At 39.6% G+C, this 26,555-nt stretch overlaps 1 protein-coding gene across 1 annotated transcript; it reads right to left on the reverse strand.

Annotated features, from left to right (window-relative positions):
- Positions 1-17,379: 17,379 nt before the first annotated feature.
- LOC117301680 (uncharacterized protein K02A2.6-like) lies at positions 17,380-21,360 on the reverse strand. The gene has a single exon (XM_033785709.1). The coding sequence runs from the start codon at positions 21,358-21,360 to the stop codon at positions 17,380-17,382; it is 3,981 nt and encodes a 1,326-aa protein (XP_033641600.1).
- Positions 21,361-26,555: the final 5,195 nt, after the last annotated feature.

Genomic DNA, 26,555 nt, shown 5'->3' on the forward strand with positions numbered 1-26,555 from the left:
CAGACTTTGGTCTTATACCAATTGGAAGCTTAGTACATGAACTTGTCACAAAAGTAAAAGTGTTCAAATTCTTCATTAATTAGCTTAGTTATAATGACGTGAATATTTAATTAGGCAATCTTGTTACTACCATATCTCAAGAAGTATACATCCAATCCTCAAACTTTTTTTCAGTTATAGACTTGTCAGGTCGTGTTAATGTGATTTCCGACATCAGTTCTGGACGACGTCACCATGACGTCATGTAATGCACGTTTTGTATCTGTGCACAAACACAATGGCTCTTGAAGTGTAAACAAACCCAGCTTTCCGAAACATAATTTATTCGATTAAAATTAAATTACATGTTGTACACTTCCAAAAATTGCTTTAGATTAAGATATATTTTATTGATGGTCATTTTAAAAGCATCAGAACTTATAGAAACAGTGTAATTATTTAAAAAAAACCTGTATTTCCGGGGAAGTTTTTTCAAAGATCATGGGTACGGCGTAAAACTTGATTTGAATAGTCAAAATTGTTAAACTGTTAACTTGACCAAGTCCTTATCCCATTTTCGACCGGTGTTATTGCGTTTTTTTATTCAATATACATAGATTTCTTACGGTCACCGACTAGCACAAGTCTAAACTTGTTCCCAAAATTTGACAAGCCTGAGCATGGTGCGTCGTGGACCGGGTTCATTTCAGGCGACGAGCGTGGACGACGAAAATAGACCGCCCGGGATTTGGAATTATTTACGGGTAAAGTCACCTTGTTCGCGCCGGGGACCATTTGCATAAACTAATTCCAGTATTTCGCGTTACGTTCGGAAATTAAACCATGACAAACAAAAACTGTTTGACAGGAATACAAAAGCAGAGATTTTATTATGCTGACGTTTCTCTGGTGGTTGAGTGGCTCAGTTTTATAGAGCTGCTTATAATAAACAGGCAAACATTTTGCTTTACAAAATTGCAGAAATTGAGCAGAACACCTGGATTCACAACTTGAACATGAGGCATGGTTAAGCTGCTTTTTGTGTTTAAAAAGCTATTATGTAGTTTGTTCCTGGGCTAATGGCTTTTAAAGGAAAGAAACCAGCGCTTACGTAATCAGGGAACTGTGCTTACGCTAAGCGTATTTTACAGCTTAGCAGGGAATGTGTTCTTCACTTCACAATTGGCATCACAAAATTTGCTACAGTTGACTAATTGTGCTCAACTCCTGCGAAACTTTCACTGCAAAAACAGTGACTAAAAAATTTGATTTGCATTCGCAGGAAAAACCGTACTTTACTTGTGACAAAAGTAGGCAGGGGCGACTAGTGTGCTTTAGTGTTAAAGCCGCAACTAGAAATTATTATTTGAGCCGCGACTACTGTTTTTCTCTACTCCGTTATAATCGTGTCCACACATCGACTACAAAATTTGTCCCGACTACCTGTTTGGTGAACCAGTTGTGTTGCTTACTACTATTCGCAACATAATTTATATTGCCCTTGCGGCATAGCGGCACAAATCTTGAGAATCCATACTTTATCTCGACAAGTGTTGTAGTTGAAGTGCGAACAGTCGATCACTAGTCACACCCATTCGCAACATAATTAATATTGCCCTTGCGGCACATAGCTGTACAAATCTTGAGAATCCGTATTTTATCTCGACAAGTGTCGTAGTCAGGTTTGAGGTGCGACTAGTCGAGTAGTAAAATTCACTAGTCACCCATTCGCAACATAATTAATATTGCCTTTGCGGCACATAGTCGAGTCATGATGGCAACTTGCTTAATGAAAAAGATTCAGTGCTCTGCAGAAGCATTGAATTCTGCGCTTACGTCAAGCGAAATAGACTGCTTATAGCAGGGATTTCTTTTGTTTGTGTGCTTCCAAGCTCGCACATTATTTTCCAAGCTTGCGCATCACAGTAAGCGGAAAATGGTGATCGTAAGCGCAGACTTGAAGAAGACAATGGATATTTGCAAGAACACAGTCCAAGTTGAGAGATGATTGATAATGCAATTAGAAAACGCAAATGTAAGTATTTGAAATTCAAAACTTGGTACATCAATGCGAAGTTCAAAATATCTGAGACTGAAATTCAAATTTGGTAATCAATGCAAAATTCAGATACATCTGAAGTGTAATTCAAAAGTGTGTGTACTCATTTTGGCGCAAGAATGAAAACAATTTCGGAAACCAATCTGGCAATGCAATAAAATAACTCGCAATTTATCAGGACTCGGTTTGCTACTGTCCTTGTAAACCACTACAAGAAATCGCTTTGCCACACACTTTTGCCAAACACAAATAATCACAATGAATTCAATACAAAACAAATGTCAATCAATTGAAATGCGAAAGACCAGTAGCACTTGGGCGGTGTACTGTAAGTGATACACCTAATGCGATGAGGGTTAAATCCAATCACAACAGAGGCTCAACATAATGGTCATACAATAGTCATTGTCTCTTTGGTTGTTGAACACTTGGAGGAGTTACGCAATAGTCATTATCACTTTGAATGGCTGGAGTGTAATGAACACACAGTGGGCGTAAAAGTTCTTTTGTGTGCTCAGTTACTGTGGAAACTAACGCAGCATTTGTCAACAGTCCCGAAAATGCTGATCGAAATTGAAAAAAAATCTGGCTGGTGAAACACACGATTTTTCAGAAGAATGTTCAAATACGGTTGTCAAAAAAATCTGCAGAAATTGTTCTTTTCCGAAATGAACTTAGTGTTCGCGATTGAAGTCAAAAATCACTCTCTTTTGTATGGTGCTTCTGGTCATTAAACCGCTCCTGAACTGTTGTCGTTGTTCCACTCCATGTCCACGGTAGAGTACCTCAAAACCCGGGCCAGTCAAACTCGGTGGGTACGCTGGGGGAAGGTCCCACTCTACCCGGATTCTCCACCAATGTGACCCTCTCTAACACTTAAGAAAGTCGAATAAGGATAGAGGCTAACGGCAAGTTGTTTTCTTTACACTCGGTGCACCATTTTATTTCCTGAAACAGACGAAGACAAAATACATGTTGTCAGGTCTTCGCTGGAATCATTATCTTAATTAACTTATAAAACAAATAATCACAGAACAGTATTTATGTACAAACAGTATTAAATGAAATCGTAAACGGCTTTAAATAAACAGCTATGTCTCAAGATCATGACATGTGATTTTCACATTATGCGCCATCTTGATTATCGATGGAAAACAACAACTTAAATGCAAATAAAACTTGGCCGATGCTCCTGATCGGAAATGCTTTAAAGAACAAACACTTATAGATAGCAACTCTTGTCAAATAAACTACAAGGGTATAGTTCAACAAATAAATAATAAACTTGTATTCAGAAAACTAAACCGGGACAAATCTTTAGTCCGGCAATCAATCAATTCCATTAAATCTCCAATAATCTCGAAATGAATAAAAATAGAATCAATAGTGGTTGAAGATAAACACCAGTTTACAATAATGTACATTGAATGATGATTTTTAGAGGGAAAATGTATGAAAAATAAACCAAAAGATTATTACCTGAAACAGACGAAGACAAAATACATGTTGTCAGGTCTTCGCTGGAATCATTATGAGGGTGGCGGAAGCGCGCGAAATTGAAATGCTTCTCAAGAGAGGGCGCTTCGCATGAATAATTAAATGTTACATAATAAGTAAGTGCAATAAAAATAACGGTGGGGGGGGGGTACAATTTCTATGACCGTCACATTTATATCGATAGTGTTGCCTTTTCTTTTTCTCAAATGTTAGCCCAACATAACCTGTGTGCATGCATGACACGATGATGTTTAAAAACACAGTAAGCGAAAAATGGTGATCATAAGCGCAGAGTTTGGTGGTTAAGAGTTCTGTGAAATCAACTTGTACTAGATCAAACATCAAACCACCGACCCCAAAAAAAATTAAAAATCGTAATTAATTAACCACGTGACCCATATTTGCATATTTAATTGTACAAGTTGTTGGAACTTCCTGTTGATGCTGACATCATGAGAACATCAGCATAAGTATTGGAATTGCACTACATATTGAACCACTTGGAGTGTTCAAGGAGTCCAACACGTCAGTCTAGAGTCCAACTCTGATTGTAAAAATCAATTCAGGCATCATCTTCAATTTAATTTTATGCAACAAGCAAACTTGGAAATTTTCTGATTTTATTTCAAAGGGTAACATAAATGGCTGTTAGCAAACGGTTTCCAACAAAAACTACATGGTGTACGTGCACAATACTCTTACTGGTCTCAAGCATTTACCTCTAGATAATAAATCAAGCATTCAGTTCAAAATGATAAAAAATTTGTTATTGCCACATTATTCAGCGAACCATGAATCATACACAGGTACATGTACTATTCACAAGAAAATCTGTGTGGAGGGTAACATACAGCACACAATGGAACCGGAGTTTAACAATGACAATACCAAAAGTGCAATCGTCAGCCGTTGAAGGTATACATGGGGCTGATGGTGATCAAAATGATAAAAGTTTGTTATCGCCACATTATTCAGCGAACCATGAATCATACACAGCTACTATTCACAAGAAAATCTAGGCGTGGAGGGTAACAGACAGCACACAATGGAACCGGAGTTTAACAATGACAATACCAAAATTTCAATCGTCAGCCGTTGAAGTTTATTATACACGGGGCTGATGGTGATCAAAAGGATAAAAGTCTGGTGTCGATACAACAGCCCACTTATATTCAACAGACCATGAATCACGGACCAAATGCACAAAATAAATTATTCAAAAGAATATCCATATAATATATTTGTCTGGTGTATAAACTGATGTCCCAGCCATGGGATTTTCGTGTGTTTTTGCTAAAACCCTCGCTCCCCAACCAAGGTGACTACAAAACGTCTCTAATGGATAACAATGGTATATTTCGACATGGTTTTTTTCCCAGCAAGAGTTGTGGGGCCCAATTTCTCTAGTATTTATTTTGGGTATTTTGTTTATCTGTTTCATTTAAATATATGGTTAAGTTTTATTTTACGCTAACTGTTTTTGTGTTTGTTCTTCCTGTAATTTTGAATTGTTTTGCCGCTACATAAGATTACACCCACTAAATAGAATTGCTTACATTGCTTTCTTCGTAAGAAAAAAGGGGGGAGGGGGTCCGTACTCGTTAAGGTTTGCTTTTTATGGGCCCCTCCATCCCCTACATGTGTTTTGCATTGATTTTTAGTTTTTGTTTTCTATTATTGTACGATTGCATTTGCTTGTAATAAATGATTTATTACCTTCTGTGTAGACTAAGCAAGTCTCGCGCGTATTTGAACTTGCGGGACCATTATGTTCCAAACCTTATGGAGTTTTACGTGGGACATTTTGTTTCGTCCATTATTTTAGTTTAACGTAGTTTATGACCATGAATATTAGAAATATTGTTGGAAATGTAATACTAGTTAACAAAACGTATACAAGTAAAATCCTTTCAACAAAAGAAATCCTACTTTCGGGATGTCGACTTCCCGAGATAAATTATCACAGGAAGACGACATCCTAATTTTAGGATGTCGACTTCCCGAGATAAATTATCACAGCAAGACGACATCCTACTTTTGGGATATTGACATTCCGAGATAAATTATCACAGGAAGACGACATTCTTCTTTTAGAATGTCGACTTCCCGAGATAAATTATCACAGGAAGATGACAACTGACGTTTAGGATGTCGACATACCGAGATAAATTATCACAGGAAGACATTCTTCTTTAAGAATGTCGACTGTTTGTAGTTATAAGATAGGGGATAGGAGAAAATTTTGGAAAAACCGTGACCTCAATTTGACCTCTACTTCCGGGTCAACCGGAAGTGGGACCATACGCCAAGAACTACTCAACCGATTTTCAATTTGTTTTCACTTACAGACTCCTTGACATTAATATTTACTGTGAAAACTCGTGACCCCATGTTGGCCTCTACGTCCGGGTGAACCGGAAGTGGGACCATACGCCAAGTACTATACAACCGATTTTCAATCCTGTTTGTTCAGTTTTATCCTCCTAAGGCATTAAAAATAAACTTTGAAAATCCATGACCCCAAGTTGACCTCTACTTCCGGGGCAACCAGAAGTGGCACCATATCACAAGAACTACACAACCGATTTTCTAACTTTTTTCAGTTACAGATTCCTTGGGCGTTAGAGATTAGCCTTAGGTTACCGTGACCCCATGAAGTGGCACCGTAACTCAAGACACTGTACAGTATTTTTCAAACTTTTTTTCAGTTATAGACTCCTTGGTAATGTTAACACCTAATCAAAGCAAAAGAACACGGAACAGCTTTGTGTTTGTTCACAAACACCTAATGTCTAGTTATTATTATTATTATACATTTGTTTCTGTCAAAAACACCATAGCATTTGTACATGATTTTGTTCATTCTTAATCTCAAAATTCGCAAATATGTCAGACTTTGGTCTTATACCAATTTGAAGCTTAGTACATGAACTTGTCACAAAAGTAAAATTGTTCAAATTCTTCATTAATTAGCTTAGTTATAATGACGTGAATATTTAATTAGGCAATCTTGTTACTACCATATCTCAAAAAGTATACATCCGATCCTCAAACTTTTTTCAGTTATAGACTTGTCAGGTCGTGTTAATGTGATTTCCGACATACAATTCTGGACGACGTCACCATGACGTCATGTAATGCACGTTTTGTATCTGTGCACAAACACAATGGCTCTTGAAGTGTAAACAAACCCAGCTTTCCGAAACATAATTTATTCAATTAAAATTAATTACATGTTGTACACTTCCGAAAATTGCTTTAGATTAAGATATATTTTATTGATGGTCATTTTAAAAGCATCAGAACTTATAGAAACAGTGTAATTATTTTAAAAAACCTGTATTTCCGGGGAAGATTTTTCAAAGATCATGGGTACGGCGTAAAGCTTGATTTGAATAGTCAAAATTGTTAAACTGTTAACTTGACCAAGTCCTTATCCCATTTTCGACCGGTGTTATTGCGTTTTTTTTATTCAATATACATAGATTTCTTACGGTCACCGACTAGCACAAGTGTAATCTTGTTCCCAAAATTTGACAAGCCTGAGCATGGTGCGTCGTCGACCGGGTTCATTTCAGGCGACGAGCGTGGACGACGAAAATAGACCGCCCGGGATTTGGAATTATTTACGGGTAAAGTCACCTTGTTCGCGCCGGGGACCATTTGCCAAAACTAATTCCAGTATTTCGCGTTACGTTCGGAAATTAAACCATGACAAACAAAAACTCTTTGACAGGAATACAAAAGCAGAGATTGTATCATGCTGACGTTTATCTGGTGGTTAAGTGGCTCAGTTTTATAGAGCTGCTTATAATAAACAGGCAAACATTTTGCTTTACAAAATTGCAGAAATTGAGCAGAACACCTGGATTCACAACTTGAACATGAGGCATGGTTAAGCTGCTTTTTGTGTTTAAAAAGCTATTATGTAGTTTGTTCCTGGGCCAATGGCTTTTAAAGGAAAGAAACCAGCGCTTACGTAATCAGGGAACTGTGCTTACGCTAAGCGTATTTTACAGCTTAGCAGGGAATGTGTTCTTCACTTCACAATTGGCATCACAAAATTTGCTACAGTTGACTAATTGTGCTCAACTCCTGCGAAACTTTCACTGCAAAAACAGTGACTAAAAAATTTGATTTGCATTCGCAGGACAAACCGTACTTTACTTGTGACAAAAGTAGGCAGGGGCGACTAGTGTGCTTTAGTGTTAAAGCCGCAACTAGAAATTATTATTTGAGTCGCGACTACTGTTTTTCTCTACTCCGTTATAATCCCGACTACCTGTTTGGTGAACCAGTTGTGTTGCTTACTACTATTCGCAACATAATTAATATTGCCCTTGCAGCAAAGCGGCACAAATCTTGAGAATCTGTACTTCATCTCGACAAGTGTCATAGTTAGGTTTGAATTGCGACTAGTCGAGTAGTAAATTTCACTAGTCACACCCATTCGCAACATAATTAAAAATTTGTACCGACTACCTGTTTGGTGAACCAGTTGTGTTGCTTCTACTATTCGCAACATAATTTATATTGCCCTTGCGGCATAGCGGCACAAATCTTGAGAATCCATACTTTATCTCGACAAGTGTTGTAGTTGAAGTGCGACTAGTCGATCACTACCCTTACAAAAATGTCCCATGGCATACCCATGGCGATCCCATGGGATTCCCATGGGATCTCATGGGGTTCCATGGGGAATAAGTTTTCCCCATGTCCTCCCATGGGTCTTTGCTATTGGTCCCCATGGGAATCCCATGGCGTTCCCATGGGAGCATTCCTTTCCCATTCAATCACCAAGGGAACCCCATGGGAGCATTTTTTCCCCATCCAATCACCATGGTAATATCATGGGGAACCAATGAGAGCATTCCTTTCACATACAATCACCATGGTGTTCCCCCAATCACCATGGTGTTCCCATGGGGACCCCACGGGACCATTCCTTTCCCATCCAGTCACCATGGTGTTCCCACGGGGGAACATGGGACCATTCCTTTCTCATCCAATCACCATGGTGTTCCCATGGGGGAACATGGGACCATCCCTTTCCCATCCAATCACCATGGTGTTCCCATGGGAACCCCATGGGGGCATTTCTTTCTCATCCAATCACCATGGTGTTCCCATGGGGGAACATGGGACCATTCCTTTCCCATCCAATCACCATGGTGTTCCCATGGGACCCCATGGGGGCATTTCTTTCTCATCCAATCACCATGGTGTTCCCATGGGGGACATGGGACCATTCCTTTCCCATCCAATCACCATGGTGTTCCCATGGGGACCCCATGGGAGTATTTTTCCCCAATCAACCATCATATCCCTATGGGATTAGTAGGAGCATTCATTTCCCCTTTTGCCCTCACCATGGACATCCGTGGAGGCCCAATGAGGGAACCTGGAGGATCCAAAAGAATACCCCTTTCACTATTTTAAAACCATGTGTCATGTACCAAGAATCGGATTTGAAATCCCTGTGGAGGATGGGGTGCATGTACATGTACATACATGTTACATCATGCTTTAACTGGAATGTAGAAATACTTTGGTTAAGTAACATGTCATTATACATGTACAATGTATTAACTTTGATTATAAAAAGAAGCCTTTCCAAGACCAACTGAATTTGTTTATTCAAGAAAATCATCCTTTTATTTACAAATTAAAAACATGAATATAATGTGCATTTATTATTTGATTAGTTAAACGAAATGAACTGAGTAGAAAAGTTTCATTAATTTTGTAGAAAAATACAATAAATTTTATTTCCAATTGTTAAGCAATTGGTTAAAGGCAGTGGATACTGGTCATGGTTTTGATATCACTTTGGGTCTATAACTTTAAGTGCCCCTCATAGCAGTCAGTATTTCCATGTTCAGATAGCAATTTACGACTTAAAGGTGCAGACATGAAAAAAATCATATGATGATGTCACAAGAGCTGTTTTGGGCTCGCTACGAAACAGCTAATGACAAATTTCCAGTATGCATTGTATACAAAAATGTTTATGTAGACAAAACTCTGGAGTTGTATGAAAAACATTGTAAAAAGGCGGTACAATTTCACGGAAGAATGTAATCACTCTCAATGGTATTTGGAAACATGCAAATGAAAGAATCAGGGAAAATTCTTTTGTTCTCAATGAAAATACACTTATTTGTTGTAGCAGTAGCTTTACACGCTCCAAGAACTTCACTAACACATCTTACAACCTAAATGTGAGGGGCTGAAGAACCAGTTTGTCTGTCAGTTATGATGCTTCTATGGTCATACAATACTACAGGGTTATAAATAATAAAACAAGTGCCCTCAATTATACAAATTCTAGTAATTATACCAAAGGAGCCATCATTAAACACTACAGCAGAAGAATTTCTTTTTCTCACTCGAGTGTATGCTTTTGTATGAAGTAGTTTGTTGTGTACAATGGCACGATCATGGAAGGCAACATTATTAGGAACAGGGTCATTAAGTAGCCTTTCTAAGGCAAGCCTTTCTTCAATCGTTGTTTGACAAAATTTAGCACAACCAAGAACGGTTACATCACCATTAACATGGAATGCATATTTTGTAGACAACAAGCCACTTAATAAAGATTTACAGTACGTCTCTACTTGGGGAGATTTATTATACACAAATGATGTCATAAGTTTTGGAATGTACTTCCATAATGTGAAGTTGTTGATAATTTGCAAAGGCACACCCTGAGTTCCATGAAACATCTTAAGAAGATTGCCATTATAAGATTCAAAGGCAAATGTTGAATTGGGCCATAAAGGACCCCAATTATGAACAGTATCAACAGCATGAAGTAGTTGGTGAACATTGTATGTCATGTGCTTTTTGCCATACAGCTCCTCTACGAGAAACACAAATTTCTTTAACATAATTTCTGCATTAATATTAAATCATTTAGTGAAATAGACTCTGATAAAAGTGTCATGACATGACATGTTGTTTACTATAGTTTCCTAAGATGTGTGAAGTTTGCGGTTGTGCGCCTTGAGTTCTAGACTAGCCACTTCTACACACGAGTTCGTAAGTTTCAACGTTAGAGTTTACTCTCCAGATTCCCGTATTTTCTCAAGTTTATGCCGTTATAAGGTATGTAGATCTTACTTTTCTATCGTAGGATTATTTCAGGATAAGGCAGGTTAGGTCTGTAGGTTTGCATTACTCCTTGTTAAGCTCTTTAGTGTAGGCTTAGATCGTTTGTTGGAAATTCCCCGTTCAGTTCTGCCTAGTTGTATGCATTCAGCGTGTAGCCTGCGCCATGTTTAGTTAGGGTTGCTCTGAATATTGCGTAGGAATTGCCCCTCTTTAGTTCTCATAAGTGCTGGTGGTTTAAATAACTAGGAGTTTAGGATTTATTTGCGATACGGGTTCAGGTGTTTACTAATGTCCTTCTTAGTTGATTCCTTTTGGTGTATTTTGATATACGTGGCGATCGTTACAACGCACTACTTTTTGTTGTGATTGGTTCAAGTTAGTATAGTGGTGCTACGGTCATTGAGTGACTCGGACTGATATTTGTCTGTGTAGGTTGGTGAGTCGCCGCCCAGAGTAAGGCCGTGTCTGAAACGGCGACTTCGGCTACAGCTACGGCTAGATTGCGCGCGTCTGCTATTCTTCAACACTGGTAGACGCGCTGATCTAGACGTAGCTGTAGCCGAAGTCGTCGTTTCGGACACGGCCTTAGTCTCGCTGCAGTCGTTTCTAGGCTTTAGCTAGGCCAGTGTAGTTAGGGTGTGTTTTTGCCTTTTTGGGTGATTTCTTGCTAGGCATTAGTATACTCAGAGTTTTCTAGGGTTGGCACAAGTTCAGATTAGCTAGATTAAGGATATTTGTCTCAGTTTTGCATTATAGTGTGTACCTGTGTACTTATACAAGGTTTCTTTATTTTTAGCTGTTCCGACCTACCGTCGGAACAGGTGTTGTTTTCGTCGAGATTTTTATTGTTTTTATTAGGTGTTCGGGCAACAGCCCGAACAACTCATTGATTTTGTTCGGTTTTTTTTTTTAGGTGTTCGGGCAACAGCCCGAACAACTCATTGATTTTGTTCGGTTTTTTTTTTTTTTTTTTGGTTTTTCTTATTCTTCTCGCTGTCGATTGTCCGCAAGAAAAAGCATAGATGCGAAGCTTGCATTAAGTTGAAACTTTGCACACGGGTAGACAATAACCAGTAGATGATACAAAAGTTCTTACGTCACGATGACGTCATCAGTTGATGAGATACACTAATTCAAAGTTTATTATTTCAAAAAATCATAACTTTTGATCTGCATGAAGGATTTTTACAATCAATACATCATCAGAAAGGGCATTAAAAACTCCGTAAACACCTCACAGACATGACCCCATTTTGATCTTGTCTTCCGGTTCAAAATCGAGGTTGAAAATTTCAAAATTCATGTACACTGTATAAAGACTGCAAAATTCCCCCATTGATTGCGCGTAAAGATTTTACAATTACATGTACATGTACTTTGTCACCACGTGTAAGCATGCGGTGCATTGCGGTCACCACGTGTAAGTATGCGGTATTATTTCAAAAAATCATAACTTTTGATCTGCATGACGGATTTTGACAATCAATACATCATCGGAAAGGGCATTAAAAACTCCGTAAACACCTCACAGACATGACCCCATTTTGATCTTGTCTTATGGTTCAAAATCGATGTTGAAAAATCTAAAATTCACGTATAAAGCACTACAAAATTCCCCCATTGATTGCGCGTAAAGATTTTACAATTACATGTACATGTACTTTGTCACCACGTGTAAGCATGCGGTGCATTGCGGTCACCACGTGTAAGTATGCGGTGCATTGATGAGCATAGTCACGCTCTGCACCACGTGTTGATCGTTTTAGTCTACGTACCATACTGCGTTGATAACACCTGTCACTAAAGTTAAGCAAAATCGAGCCCAGTCAGTATTTGGATGGGAGACCACTTGGCGACCAAAATTTGTACGATTTATTTTTGTATTTAATTTTTTTTCTCCTATAAATAGCTTCGCTTTAGTCTGTTTTCAAGGCGTTTTCAACAAAGATTTTCCTCCTAGTTAGTCTCTTTTCCAGTCGTAATTATGCATAAGCTCCCATATCCTCAACCACACAAGCTATTTTGACAATCTATACATCATATGAAAGGGCTTTACGTACGTAGTCTGTTTTCAAGGTGTTTTCAACAAACATTTCCTTTTCGGTTAGTTAGTCTCTTCTCCAGTCGTCATTATGCATAAGTTCCTATGTCCTCAACCACAAATGCTATTTTGACAATCTATACATCATATGAAAGGGCTTTACGTACGTAGTCTGTTTTCAAGGCGTTTTCAACAAACATTTCCCTTCTGGTTAGTTAGGCTCTTCTCCAGTCGCCATTATTCATCAGTTCACGTTTCCTCAACCACAAAATCTATTTTGACAATCTATACATCATATGAAAGGGCCTCACGTATTCCACAAAAATGGGTGTGTTGGTGACCTTTTCTTGACTTTTTGACCTTTTTAAACTGAAGAGCCTGTAAAATGCTTTGAAAAGGCAGTATTTACAGGCTTTTAGGTTGAAATGTACACTTTTTGATGCTTTTTCTATAAATTATTACACATCGAGAAAACTGTTTGGTTTTGATTTCTTTGTAATTTGACGAGCTATTAACAATACTTGTTTCATTTATTCAAACACTGACCCAACAATAGCCGAACACCTAGTGTTTGTTTGTACAAACACTATATCTAGTTTTTTTTTTTTTTTTTTGGGGGGGGGGGTTTTTCTTATTCTTCTCGCTGTCGATTGTCCGCAAGAAAAAGCATAGATGCGAAGCTTGCATTAAGTTGAAACTTTGCACACAGGTAGACAATAACCAGTAGATGATGCAAAAGTGTTTACGTCACGATGACGTCATCAGTTGACGAGATACACTAATTCAAAGTTTATTATTTCAAAAAATCATAACTTTTGATCTACATGAGGGATTTTTACAATCAATAAATCATCGGAAAGGGCATTAACAACTCCGTAAACGCCTCACAGACATAGCCACATTTTGATTTTGTCTTCCGGCTCAAAAGAGAGGTTGAAAATTTCAAAATTCACGTCTAAAGAACAACGTAAATCCCCCGTTGGTATGTGCATAAACATTACACTTAGGCATACACACAACGTGTAGTATATAAGCTTCGTTTTTAGTCTGTTTTCAAGTCGTTTTCAACAAACATTTCTCTTCCATTATGCATAAGTTCCTATGCTTATGCCCTCAACCACAAAAGCTATTTTGACAATCTACATCATATGAAAGGGCTTTACGTACATAGTCTGTTTTCAAGGCGTTTTCAACAAACATTCCTGTTAGTTAGTCTCTTCTCCAGTCGTCATTATGCATAAGTTCCTATGCCCTCAACCACAAAAGCTATTTTGACAATCTACATCATATGAAAGGGCTTTACGTACGTAGTCTGTTTTCCATATACCTGGAGGTACTCGTGTAGTGGTTAAGAAATGTCAGTTTTAGATGTTGTAGGCAACCATTAAAGAGGGAAACCCCAAACAATCACGTAGGGTCTGAACAATCAATCCACACGATTCAAGCCTTCGTCCCTAGATTTTAACTGGGGTGCACTAAAAGTTCACATGCTAAAATTTTCACCTAGTTTGTATTTGTGAATTATTCGTGTTTGGAGCATTATCAAGGGTTCCAACAGCCGGTGTGGGCGTTTATTATTGTCATTTATGAGCTAGCAACTATTAGTGCAACTTTTGACATTACAAATAATATTAGCTCCCCGTTTAACTGTTTACATCTGTTTTCATAAATACACAAGTCATCATTAAAACTTAATAAGTTTTTTTTAATGACTTGTATATTTATGAAAACAGATGTAAACAGTTAAGTGGGGAGCTAATAGTTGCTAGCTCATAAATGACAATAAAAAAAACGTCCACACCGGCTGTTGGAACCTTAACAATGCTCCAAACATGAGTAATTTATAAATACAAACTAAGGTGAACATTTTAATAATATTATCTGCGCAATTATATCAATCTGAAAAGTACAAATCAGTACTTGCAGTAAGTGGAATAATTATGTCAAACAGCAGTGCAAGATGAAATTCGAATTAACTCCAGTTTGTAGAACGGAGACCTAATTATAATTTTCATTAATTTTTTTTAGCATGAATACATTAAATGTCAGGTCAGGCGTTTAGTAAAAACAAATTCCTACGATATTGGCCAAGAGCTAAGCTATTTCTTTATTCCTTACGTTTCCTGACATTTTGTTCAAAGATCATTTCGACAAGCGTAATTACACCGACCGAATTCAAAAGTTAAGGAGTCTCGAAACGGCCTGAATTGTGCACCACTGCATGAAAACGGCTTTGATCTGTCCCATCATTTTTCATCTTTTGGCATCGGCTCGGAAATGCGCCCAACGTTTCCCATACTTTTTGGAAGCGTCTTGGATAAGCACGGACCGTACCACTTCTCAATGCTTACTTTATTGTACAATGCCTTGAAAATTGCTAGAATCATATGAAAGGGCCTCACGTATTCCACAAAAATGGGTATGTTGGTGACCTTTTCTTGACTTTTTGACCTTTTTAAACTGGAAGAGCCTGTAAAATGCTTTGAAAAGGCAGTATTTAAAGGCTTTTAGGTTGAAATGTACACTTTTTGATGCTTTTTCTATCAATTATTACACATCGAGAAAACTGTTTGGTTTTGATTTCTTTGTAATTTGACGAGCTATTAACAATACTTGTTTCATTTATTCAAACACTGACCCAACAATAGCCGAACACCTAGTGTTTGTTTGTACAAACACTATATCTAGTTATTATTATTATTCTTTGTTTCCGCCTAAAACCCCATAGCGTTTGTACAGCGTTTTTGTTCAGGCCCCGTCTCCTAAAGTATGAGGATAAAAGAGTTAAATCATATATCAAATTGAAGCTTAGAACATAAGCTTTACTCTAACAAAAAAGTGTTAAAATTCTTAATTAATTACCCACGTGGTCTTCATTTGAATTTTTAATTTGTAAACTTGATGCAGTCACTTTCATGTTATTGTGAAACATTCTCTTTGGTAATACAACACAGTATGTACCTCAATGAGTTGTTGACTTCTTGAGAGGAGTCTATACTATTTTGTTTCCTACCCGCGTTCTGGACACATTACTCTGTACACACACAAAGTACGGAGGTTTGGGATTTTCGTTAGAACGTGCGTTAAATTTGTCCTTGTTTTTCTAACCGCGTTCTGGACCAATTACTCTGTGCATGGGTTTCGTTAAAACGAACGTGCGTGATTAGATAGAGGTTTTTGACGACATCGACGTCGTCGTCAATGACCCCCTTAAGGCATCTAATACTACATTTCAACCCTACTTAATAGTTATAGGCGTTAGCAGTTCATATTTAGTGACAATGGTCGCAAAATCATGAAACGAGAACTATTTCGCCGGATCATAATCCCCTCTGTTGATGCACACATGTAAAAACCCACCTTTTTTACATCGTGCCCTTCTAGCCTAGTGGTCATCAGTCGCGACTACACATCTGAGAATTGCGAGTTCGAATCTCCGTCCGAAATCAATATTTTTTTATCCCCCAAAACTAAAAATATATGACTTTTTGTAATATTTAAGTTTGATTCTTATCTTTATATCGATAGTGTTGCCTTTTCTTTTTCTCAAATGTTAGCCCAACATAACCTGTGTGCATGCATGACACGATGATGTTTAAAAACACAGTAAGCGAAAAATGGTGATCATAAGCGCAGAGTTTGGTGGTTAAGAGTTCTGTGAAATCAACTTGTACTAGATCAAACATCAAACCACCGACCCAAATTTTTTTTTTAATCGTTATTTATTTACCACGTGACCCATATTTGCATATTTAATTGTACAAGGGGACAAAGTTGTTGGAACTTCCTGTTGATGCTGACATCATGAGAACATCAGCATAAGTATTGGAATTGCACTACCTAATGAACCACTTGGAGTGTTCAAGGAGTCCAACACGTCAGTCTAGAGTCCAACTCTGATCGTAAAAATCAATTCAGGCATCATCTTCAATTTAATTTTATGCAACAAGCAAACTTATAAATTTTCTGATTTTATTTCAAAGGGTAACATAAATGGCTGTTAGCGAACGGTTTCCAACAAAAACTACATGGTGTACGTGCACAATACTCTTACTGGCCTCAAGCATTTACCTCTAGATAATAAATCAAGCATTCTGTTCAAAATGATAAAAGTTTGTTATTGCCACATTATTCAGCGAACCATTAAGCATACACAGCTACTATTCACAAGAAAATCTATGTGTTGTAATAATAGGCAAGAGACTCTGACTGAGAGTACGAGTACGATGTTTATTGTATCAAGACTAAATCCAAGATGGCCACTTACACCAAGTGTTTACATGTGACACCTAACCAATACTAGTCACGAGAGGGCGGTATGACAATATACAATTAGATGTGTATATGCTCATTCTACATCTCCCCTTAAGTCTGATTATGTAACTTTCCAAATGAGTTGTAGCATTTCTCTCCATTACTCCTTTTTTTTTTTTTTTCAACATTCAACAACAACTTTTCAAAGTTACTTGCTTTTTTTTTTTTTTTTTTTTTTTTTTTTTAGAAAGTTGATGTTTTCAACTTTTGTTTTGTTTTCAAAGAATCCAAACATGAGGTTATTTTGCACAGCAAAACGACAACAGATTAAATGTAACCAATAACAAAGGCAATGTTTAAATGAACAACAACAAAGTCAATGTTTCCGTGTCCACAGTTCTTAAGTTCACAGTTCTTAAGTTCACAGTTCTTAAGTTCACAGATCCAAACGGACAGGGGGTTTCACAATACGCCCTGAGCGAGTTTTTGTTTCCACAACTGGTGAATTGGTTTGCGTTTTGTCCGGAGTTGCTGGAGTTTGAGTGTTATCATGAGTTATTGTGGGAGTGTTTGGAGTTTCCAGGTGATGTTCCATAGGGACTGTAGTCTCAGGTGTTGCGCTGGGTGTATGAACTAGTGCACCGCGGTTGCGTCGTACTGTACCCTGGTCACTTTTAACAATGTATGACCGGGGTGAGTGAGTTTTTTCCACTATCTGACCTGTGCGTTTTTGGTCACGAATCCACACAGGGTCACCTGGTCGGAGAGTGGGTAGTTCTCGCGCACTGTGTCTGCGGTTGAAAGAGTTCTCTTGGGCCGATCGATAGGCGTCTTCCTTTCCGCGTACCTTAGAGTGATTTGGCACGCTTGGCACGAGTGTCATTGGTAGGACAGGAAGTTGTGTTCTCAATCGTCTTCCCATCAGTAGCTCACTAGGGGATAGGCCATTTTGTAGTGGGGTTGACCTATAAGTGAGGAGAGCAAGATATGGGTCAGAGTTCTTCTTCAGAAGAGCTTTTGCAGTGCGGACGGCTCTCTCTGCCTCACCATTAGCCTGTGGATACCTTGGCGAGCTGGTCACTTGTGTAAATCCATAGGTTGCTGCGAACTGTTGAAAAGTCTCAGCACTGAATTGGGGGCCATTGTCAGACATGACGACGTCTGGAATCCCGTGTACTGCAAATATCTGTTTCAGTACATTAATCACGCTCTGTGATTTTTGTTTATTGAGCTGTTTGATTTCCATCCACCTGGAGTAATAGTCGATCACTATAAGATAAACTTTCCCTTGGTGCTGAAAAAGATCTGTACCTAATCTTTCCCACGGGCGCGATGGAAATGAGGCCGACATAAGCGGTTCCTTGATCTCGGGACGTTCCTTTGCACATGTGGTGCAGTTTGTGACCAGTTGCTCAATACTTTTTGACAGTCCAGGCCACCATACTGATGTCTGTGAGCGTGCTCGACACTTTGTGATGCCAAGGTGTCCCTGATGTATGCAGTCGAGGATTTCCAGTCGCATTCTTCTGGGGATCACAATGCGTTGGTCGTACAGGAGCAAATCATCGACGATTGCGAGATGGTTTCTGCTCTGCCAATATTGTCGAAGCAACGGTAAGTGGGGCATGTATGTAGGCCAGCCTTGTGAACAATACTGTCTGATTTGCGAGCATTCTTCATCTGCTCGCTGGGCTTGGCCAATGTCACGGAGGCGTTGCGAAGTTGCAGGCAATGCATGTAACACAGACGATGCGAAATTGTCGATCTCTGCAATGAGTTCGATGTCAGAATTTCCTGGCATACCGACTGGAGCTCGTGAAAGTGCGTCTGCTGTGAGTTGATGCTTGCCAGGCACATACATGACTATTGGGTTGAACCGCATTAATCTGAGACGAAACCGTAGAATGCGCGGAGGCATTTTGGAGAGTTCGGTTGTACTTAGTAGAGGGACCAGAGGCTTATGATCAGTCTCTACTGTGAAGTGTAATCCCAGAACGTATTCGTTGAATTTCTCACATGCCCAAGTTGTTGCCAACGCTTCCTTTTCAATGACAGCATATCGTTTTTCCGTGTCACTCAGAGAACGCGATGCGTAGCAAATAGGGCGGCGATTGCCATCATCCTGTATTTGTAGCAGAACTGCACCGATACCTGCTTGAGATGCATCGGCTGCGATGATCGTTGGGCGGTTTGGGTCATAGTGAGCGAGTATTTCAGACGAAACTAGCATGTCTTTGATTCGCTGGAACGACTTCTGTTGCATATCGCCCCAATACCAGCAATTGTCTTTCCGTAGTAGTTGTCTCAGTGGTTCGTTGAACTCAGCTAGGGATGGAATGAATTTACCCAACTGGTTTACCATACCCATAAAGCGTTGTAGCTCTGTAATGTTAGTGGGTACCGGGAACTGAGCGATTGCTGTTGTCTTGCGTGTGTCCACACTAAGTCCAGATGCATTGACAATGTGGCCAAGGAACTTGATTGTTCCTTTTGAAAACTCGCATTTGTCATTAAGTGTCAGTCCGGCGTCCTGTAGACGTTGTAGGGTTGCTCTCACCCGACTATCGTGTTCTGTCTGATTGGTACTGTGGATGAGGACATCATCCATATGACAGATGACTCCATCAAGTCCCTCGAGGATTAATGACATTGTGCGTTGAAAAATTTCTGGCGCTGAGCTTATACCGAATGGCAGTCTGTTGAAACAGTATCGACCGAATGGTGTAATGAATGTCGTCAACAGTTTTGAGTCGTCATCCAGTGGAAGTTGCCAGAAACCGCTATTAGCGTCGAGCTTGGTGAAAATCTTGCTTTTGCCGAGTTTAGCAAGACTTTCGTCGACCGAAGACATAGGATGTAGTTCGCGTTCCACTCCTTTGTTCAGCTGTGTGAGGTCAACGCATATCCGTATGTTACCGTTAGACTTGGGTACAGGGACGATTCCAGAGCACCACGCAGTGGGCACTGTCACTGGAGAAATTACTCCCTGCGTGATCATTTTGTCAATTTCGGATTTCACCTTTGGAAGTAGTGGATGTGGAATTTTCCGTGGTGAGCACAGTCGAACAGGCTTTGCATCTTGGCGTAGCGTTATATGGTACTCATTCATTAATCTTCCCAAACCTGTGAAAAGCTTTGGAAATTCTGCACGGAAATCGGCTGATGTAGACCCGGTTTGTACCTCATTGATTCGTTGTATGAGGCCAAGTTCAACGCATGCTGTTTTACTTAGCAATGAGCATTTCTGGTCCTTGATGATGAATACGCGTTCTCTGATTTGTTTGTGACGATACTGAAGTGTGGCGTTGAGCATGCCTAGCACTGGAAGCGGAGTGTTACCTGGCCCGCGAAGGGATTGGCTTGTCGAGATAAGTGTTAGTCCAGATAACCATGGCTCATTGTCGCTAACAACGGAAACTGTCGCTCCTGTGTCCAACTTGAAGCGTGTGTTGTGTCCATTGACAGATATGTCGGCATTCCAGTAATCCTTATTACTGGAGATTTCACCAAGAAATGGCAAGTCATTATCATATTCGTGATCCTGCACTTCATGGTCATATTCGTGATCCTGCACTTCATGTACTCTTGTCGATGTGTACATTGGACTGCGGCAAACAGCCTTGTAATGTCCCTGTTTTTTACAATTAGCACAAATTGTATCTTTGGCTGGGCAATTTGAGCGCTTGTGTCGTTCTTTCCCACACCATTGACATGCAGTGTCCTGGCTGGGATGTGGATTAGACTGTGCACTTTTTGATTTTCCAGTTGTACTCGTTCCCTTTTTCTCGCGATAGGATGCAGTGGACCGGAGGTGATCAACTTGTGTCCGTTGTGTTTCGCCTCTCACAATATCTCGGTTCTGTTTACGAGACTCAGCTTGCCGGCAAAGCTGTACAGCTCTGTCAAGAGTGAGGTCAGATTTGGATTGGAGATTATCAGAAAGTTTATCATCGGTGACACCAACGACAATCCTGTCTCTGATTAAGCTATCTTTGAGTTCAGCATACTCACAGTGGTCTGCTAGCCTGTATAGGTCTTGAATAAATACATCCATCGGTTCCCCTGGCTGTTGCTTGCGTTTATTGAAGCGAGCCCTCTCCACAATAATGTTTCGGCGACCTTCATAGTGTTTGTTCAATGCTTGTACCACTTCATCATAATCTGCGGTGTCTTCCGAGATCCTTAAAGTTATTAATATATCATCGGCACAATCTCCCATAGCATACAAAAGAGTGCTAACCTGTTCGTGGTCCGGTTTCTTTGTAAGACCCGAAGCAACACGATACCGCTCGAAACGTCTGATCCATTTTGGCCACAGTTCGCTTTGTTGAGGTCCGTTTCCGCCGTCGAATTCAGTCGGAAGTGGGAGTTGAGTTGTGACCTGTGGCTGGCCAGCTTGTTGTGGAGTTGTTGACATGTTTTAGGTTGAGATCACCGCTGCCACCATGTAATAATAGGCAAGAGACTCTGACTGAGAGTACGAGTACGATGTTTATTGTATCAAGACTAAATCCAAGATGGCCACTTACACCAAGTGTTTACATGTGACACCTAACCAATACTAGTCACGAGAGGGCGGTATGACAATATACAATTAGATGTGTATATGCTCATTCTACATGTGTGGAGGGTAACATACAGCACACAATGGAACCGGAGTTTAACAATGACAATACCAAAAGTGCAATCGTCAGTCGTTGAAGTTTATTATACATGGGGCTGATGGTGATTAAAAGGATAAAAGTTTGTTATCGCCACATTATTCAGCGAACCATGAATCATACACAGCTACTATTCACAAGAAAATCTATGTATGGAGGGTAACAGACAGCACACAATGGAACCGGAGTTTAACAATGACAATACCAAAAGTGCAATCGTCAGCCCTTGAAGTTTATTATACATGGGGCTGATGGTGATCAAAAGGATAAAAGTCTGTTGTCGATACAACAGCCCACTTACCGGTAAATTCAACGGACCATGAATCACGGACCATATGCACAAAATATATATTCAAAAGTTTGAAAAAAACTGTACGGTGCCACTTCATGGGGTCACGGTTAACCTAAGGCTAATCTCTAACGCCCAAGGAGTCTGTAACTGAACAAAGTTTGAAAATCGGTTGTGTAGTTCTTGAGATATGGTCCCACTTCTGGTTGAACCGGAAGTAGAGGTCAACTTCGGGTCACGGATTTTCAAAGTTTATTTGTAATACCTTAGGAGTATAAAACTGAAAAAAGACTGAAAATCGGTTGTATAGTACTTGAGGTGAAGTAGAGGCCAACATGGGGTCACGGGTTTTCACAGTCAATATTAATGTCTAAAGGAGTCTGAAACTGAACAAAAAAAAACTGAAAATCGGTTGAGTAGTTCTTGAGATGGTCCCACTTCCGGTTGACCCGGAAGTAGAGGTCAAATTGAGGTCACGGTTTTTCCAAATTAATCTCCTATCCCCAAGGAGTCTATAACTACAACCAGTCTAAAAATCGGCCATGTACTTCTTGAGATATGGTCCCACTTCCGGTTGACCCGGAAGTAGAGGTCAACTTGAGGTAACGGTTTTTTTCAAATTTTTCTCCTATCCCCAAGGAGTCTTAAACTACAAACAGGTTAAAAAACAGGGTTTTTCCATTGAGCTGTGTACAAATCGTGCCTGTAGGATGTCCAGGCTCTTTGGTTATTTTGTAAACATGTGATGTCAAAGGTCACACCGTCTTTAAACCCACTTTAGAACACGGCCCAGCTTGATGCTTTCAACCAACTCTGTGCATACAATCACCATTCTCCGCTTCCTGTGCAAGGCCTGAAAGTGACATATCTTATCTGCGCAGGCTTCGAAGCAATGATTACGTATGTTGAGTTTCCCTGCGCACAAGCAAAAATATCAATGCGCTTTATGTAAGGGCACAATTTCCGCGCTTCTTAAGTGTAAATTCTTTGATTACAGTGAAGCAGAGTCATTAAAATGGGCCAGTTTCACATGATTAGTTTGTACACAACAAGAAATTTCACATGTACATGTAGGCCTATTACACATCCGGGCCAAATGTCATGGCTCTGATTACCACCAACCTCTGCGCTTACGTTCACCATTCTCCGCTTAGGGGGCCAACTGTGCATGCGCAGAATTTAATGTGCAAGAGCAGAATTTAATGTGTTAGTTTAGAAGCACACAAACAAAATGAATCCTTGCTAAGCTTTGTAATACGCTTTACTTAAGCTCACAATTCAAACGCTGGATCTTTGCTTCCTGAGCAGAGCCATTTGCCATTGGGTCTATTTGCACAGGATTTATCATGTGAAGCTGGTGACTCGGGTAATTTCCTACTTGACTATTCGCACCTCAAACCCAGCTATGGCACTTGTCGCGACTAATTTTTGATTCTCAAGAATTGTGGCTATTTCTGCCGCAAGCACAATATTAATTATGTTGTTGTGAATAGTAGTAAGCGACACAACTGGTTCACCAAACAGGTAGAGCACGGTTCATACTTCCTGCTAATGCGAATCAAGTTTTCAAGTCAAGGTGCTGTTTTCGCAGCGAAAGTTTCGCAGGAGTTGAGCACATGTCAACTGAAGCAAATTATTTGTTGTGAATAAATGTGTCGTCAAATTCAAAGCAGGAAATTAAATATCTTGTACAATTTCCAGTCATGATTGGTCAAAATCCGATCACGTATTATCGTATGATAAGGACGGGTTTTGCAAAACAGTGAATAAATCGCCCCTAAACCAGCATACATTGTGTACAAATAGTTTGCGCTTTGCACTGTATCGCATACTTATTCATCATAGTTTCATAGCAACTTCGCACACATGCACGTACACGCTGAAACTGTATCAATTTTGATGTAACAGGTGCTCGCGTATAAACTCATTTGTCCATAATGGTCTTGTTTACAGCGGCATGCTACATGGACGCTGAGCTCATACGCGCAATTTAACAGACCATTCTAAGGAAAGAGTCAGTGGTCTCAAAGTATCAGTATTGTGATTAATGCCCGAAAGAGACGGGAACCTTCGAAAGCTAAAATGTGGCCCCTGATTATGTCTGGAAGTATATCACTGACAGAAAATAACAAAATTTTGACAATTTTATCCGTTCGTTTCGTTAAAGGTATTCATAAATACCCGAGACAGTTTCTCTACACATATTGGTGGAGAGCGCATCACGTGGGTGTGCATAAACCTTTTGTAATGCACACTGGAGCTGGCTTCCACCTGTCGAGCGCGCAAGATTATCGCGCAGAACGCAGTTCATAGCTATCGGCGCATAATCTAAGCGCGCGCGTACACACAGCCCACGCGCATCGAACAGATTCTTCACTAAGTTTTGGTAAAAAATATTTCAAACCTCGAATTTTCAATTGTTAAAGTGTCTATAACTGTATTTTTTATTGTTTTTTAACAAAAAGGGCATTTATTAATGGGAATAAAAGATTAGTGACTCGTTCTTCAACGTCCGTTTACAACCTTGCAGGGTCGTTGCCGTGCGATAAAGGCCCTCGCCTTTTCACACGGTCGCCGACCCTGCCAGCTTTAAACGGACGTTGAAGAACGAGTTGCTACCCCTTTATTTCCTTAGTTATTATCAATAGGAATAACAATGTCTGGACCCGCGGTCTTCACTGTGTTGGTGACTGGCGCTGTTAACATGCCTCGCCTCGGTCCGTTAACAGCACCAGCCATCAACCCGGTCATTACCACGCAATGAAGACCGGGGTCGCACTGTTATTCCCCAAGTATGGACCGAGCTGACGTATTTATAAGGCAAAGTAAACCCAACTTAAAGGCCTATAGGGCCCCGGGCCAGTATATCCACAAAATTTCGCAGTGACGCTCACCAGTGTCTTAGCCAGGAATTTGGAAAGTGGGAGTGCAAACTGAAAAAGTGGGAGTGCAACCTAAAATCACTACAAAAAATAGAAACGTGTGCGTAGCACACAACAAGAGCGCGCAGCGCCAAGTCTGTCTCACCCCCCCCCCCCCCTCTTAAGGGCCCTGAAGCTCTGGATACTGTAGGTGCTCTCTGGTGGTTTCTGATGCATTTCTGGTACCTATTTCTTTTACAAGTAAACTATTTTGATTTAATTTTTTTTTTTCAACTCGAAAATGAGAGGCTTTAAAGCACAGATATTGTAAAGGTGATCGATGTCCACTATACATTATTAAACTCTATAAAATGTTTCTGGGTCAATATTAGGCCAGTTCAAAGCAGTTACTTGGACCATGGAGCTGCGCTTGGACCCATTTAGCCTGAAATGTTTTAAAAGCGATCAAATAATGCTGTACAAGTTTGCTGTCAACAAAATATTTGTTGGCATGTGTTTATACTCTTGATACAAATTTTTGCTTAAAGACTAACAAAAATGGAGAGGTATTGAAGAAATTAAGAGTTATCATTTACTAATGTAAATTTTCTATCCATTCTTGTCCATTTGATTTCAGAACTATAGGCCTAAGGTCAAGAAGCTGATAATAGTTGTTGTATTTATTTTAAACACATCAATTAATTAATGTAAAATAATGATTCACACAAATATTTGCAACCAACCAAAATGCCAAGAGTGATTAACACGTACCATAATTGTTTGCTTAATTTAAACTGACTGATCATGGTAATTAATATTTTCCTTAGTATTTTTAAGGTTTCATAACGTTTAAGTCTTATAGGTTGTTTAATTGTTGAAACTGGGTCAAAGGCAATTTGTAAACAGTCTGCGCAGAATAAAGAACAAACAGTTACGAAAGACAGTGCCATTTAATTACTTCCACTGGGCAAAAAAACGTACTAAAAAACGTAATAAATTTGGGAGGTCTATACAGCAAAACCGACTTAAGATTTGAAAAGAAACATGAACCAGTTTTTGATCCTTTCGAGCGGAAAATAAACATCGTTTTGTCAACTGAATTAACACCCAAGAGATGCAAACATTGAAATCCACAAAAGTCTCTATGTTTCAAACAAACTCTACAACGAACAAACGATGTGCCCTTGAATTTCTAGAAGGAAAAAAGGTCGTCATGTTTGCTGCCGTCGAGTTGGGAAAAACTGCGGAACCAATCCACAAAGCAACTGCAGAATGTATGCGGTAAAAGGTGTACTGCGCCGCGTATCACTCAGTTACCGATACTGACGTCATAGTAGAAAAATCCGGAGCGCGATGGTTTGTAGGATCGTGGAGATGAGATTGGTACCTAAAATAATCTGAACGAAAACGCGTGTGAATTCGCCTCTATCATACCACGCGTGCATGGAGTTCATGCTGCCTGCCTATGACGGTCGATGACGACGACTGACTGTTAAAACGAAGTCTGCGTGTCTCGCTTGCGTTGTGAATTTGCACGTGCGTTGTGGATGTAATGTGTGGTTTGTGCGTTGTGTTTTGTGTGGTCGCGATGTGGTCAACGTTTTCAAGGCAACTTCGAGTGATTGATTTATGGTTGCGTCGTTGAAGTTTTGATTCAAAAAGAAGAAGGAAATCGGGTAAAACCAAATCTATATTTACTCACTGCTGTTTTTAAACTGTTCAACAACAACAAAATAATAAAAGAAGTTCAGTAATTTTCGCTGAAATTATTAGACAGCACGGCTTCACCATGCTTCACCCA

Source organism: Asterias rubens, chromosome 17, assembly GCF_902459465.1.
Source record: "Asterias rubens chromosome 17, eAstRub1.3, whole genome shotgun sequence".
Taxonomy (NCBI): Eukaryota; Metazoa; Echinodermata; class Asteroidea; order Forcipulatida; family Asteriidae; genus Asterias; species Asterias rubens.

Coding starts and splice junctions, on each gene's coding strand:
- LOC117301680 (XM_033785709.1), bottom strand. CDS start 21,360: ATGTCAACAACTCCACAACAAGCTGGCCAGCCACAGGTCACAACTCAA.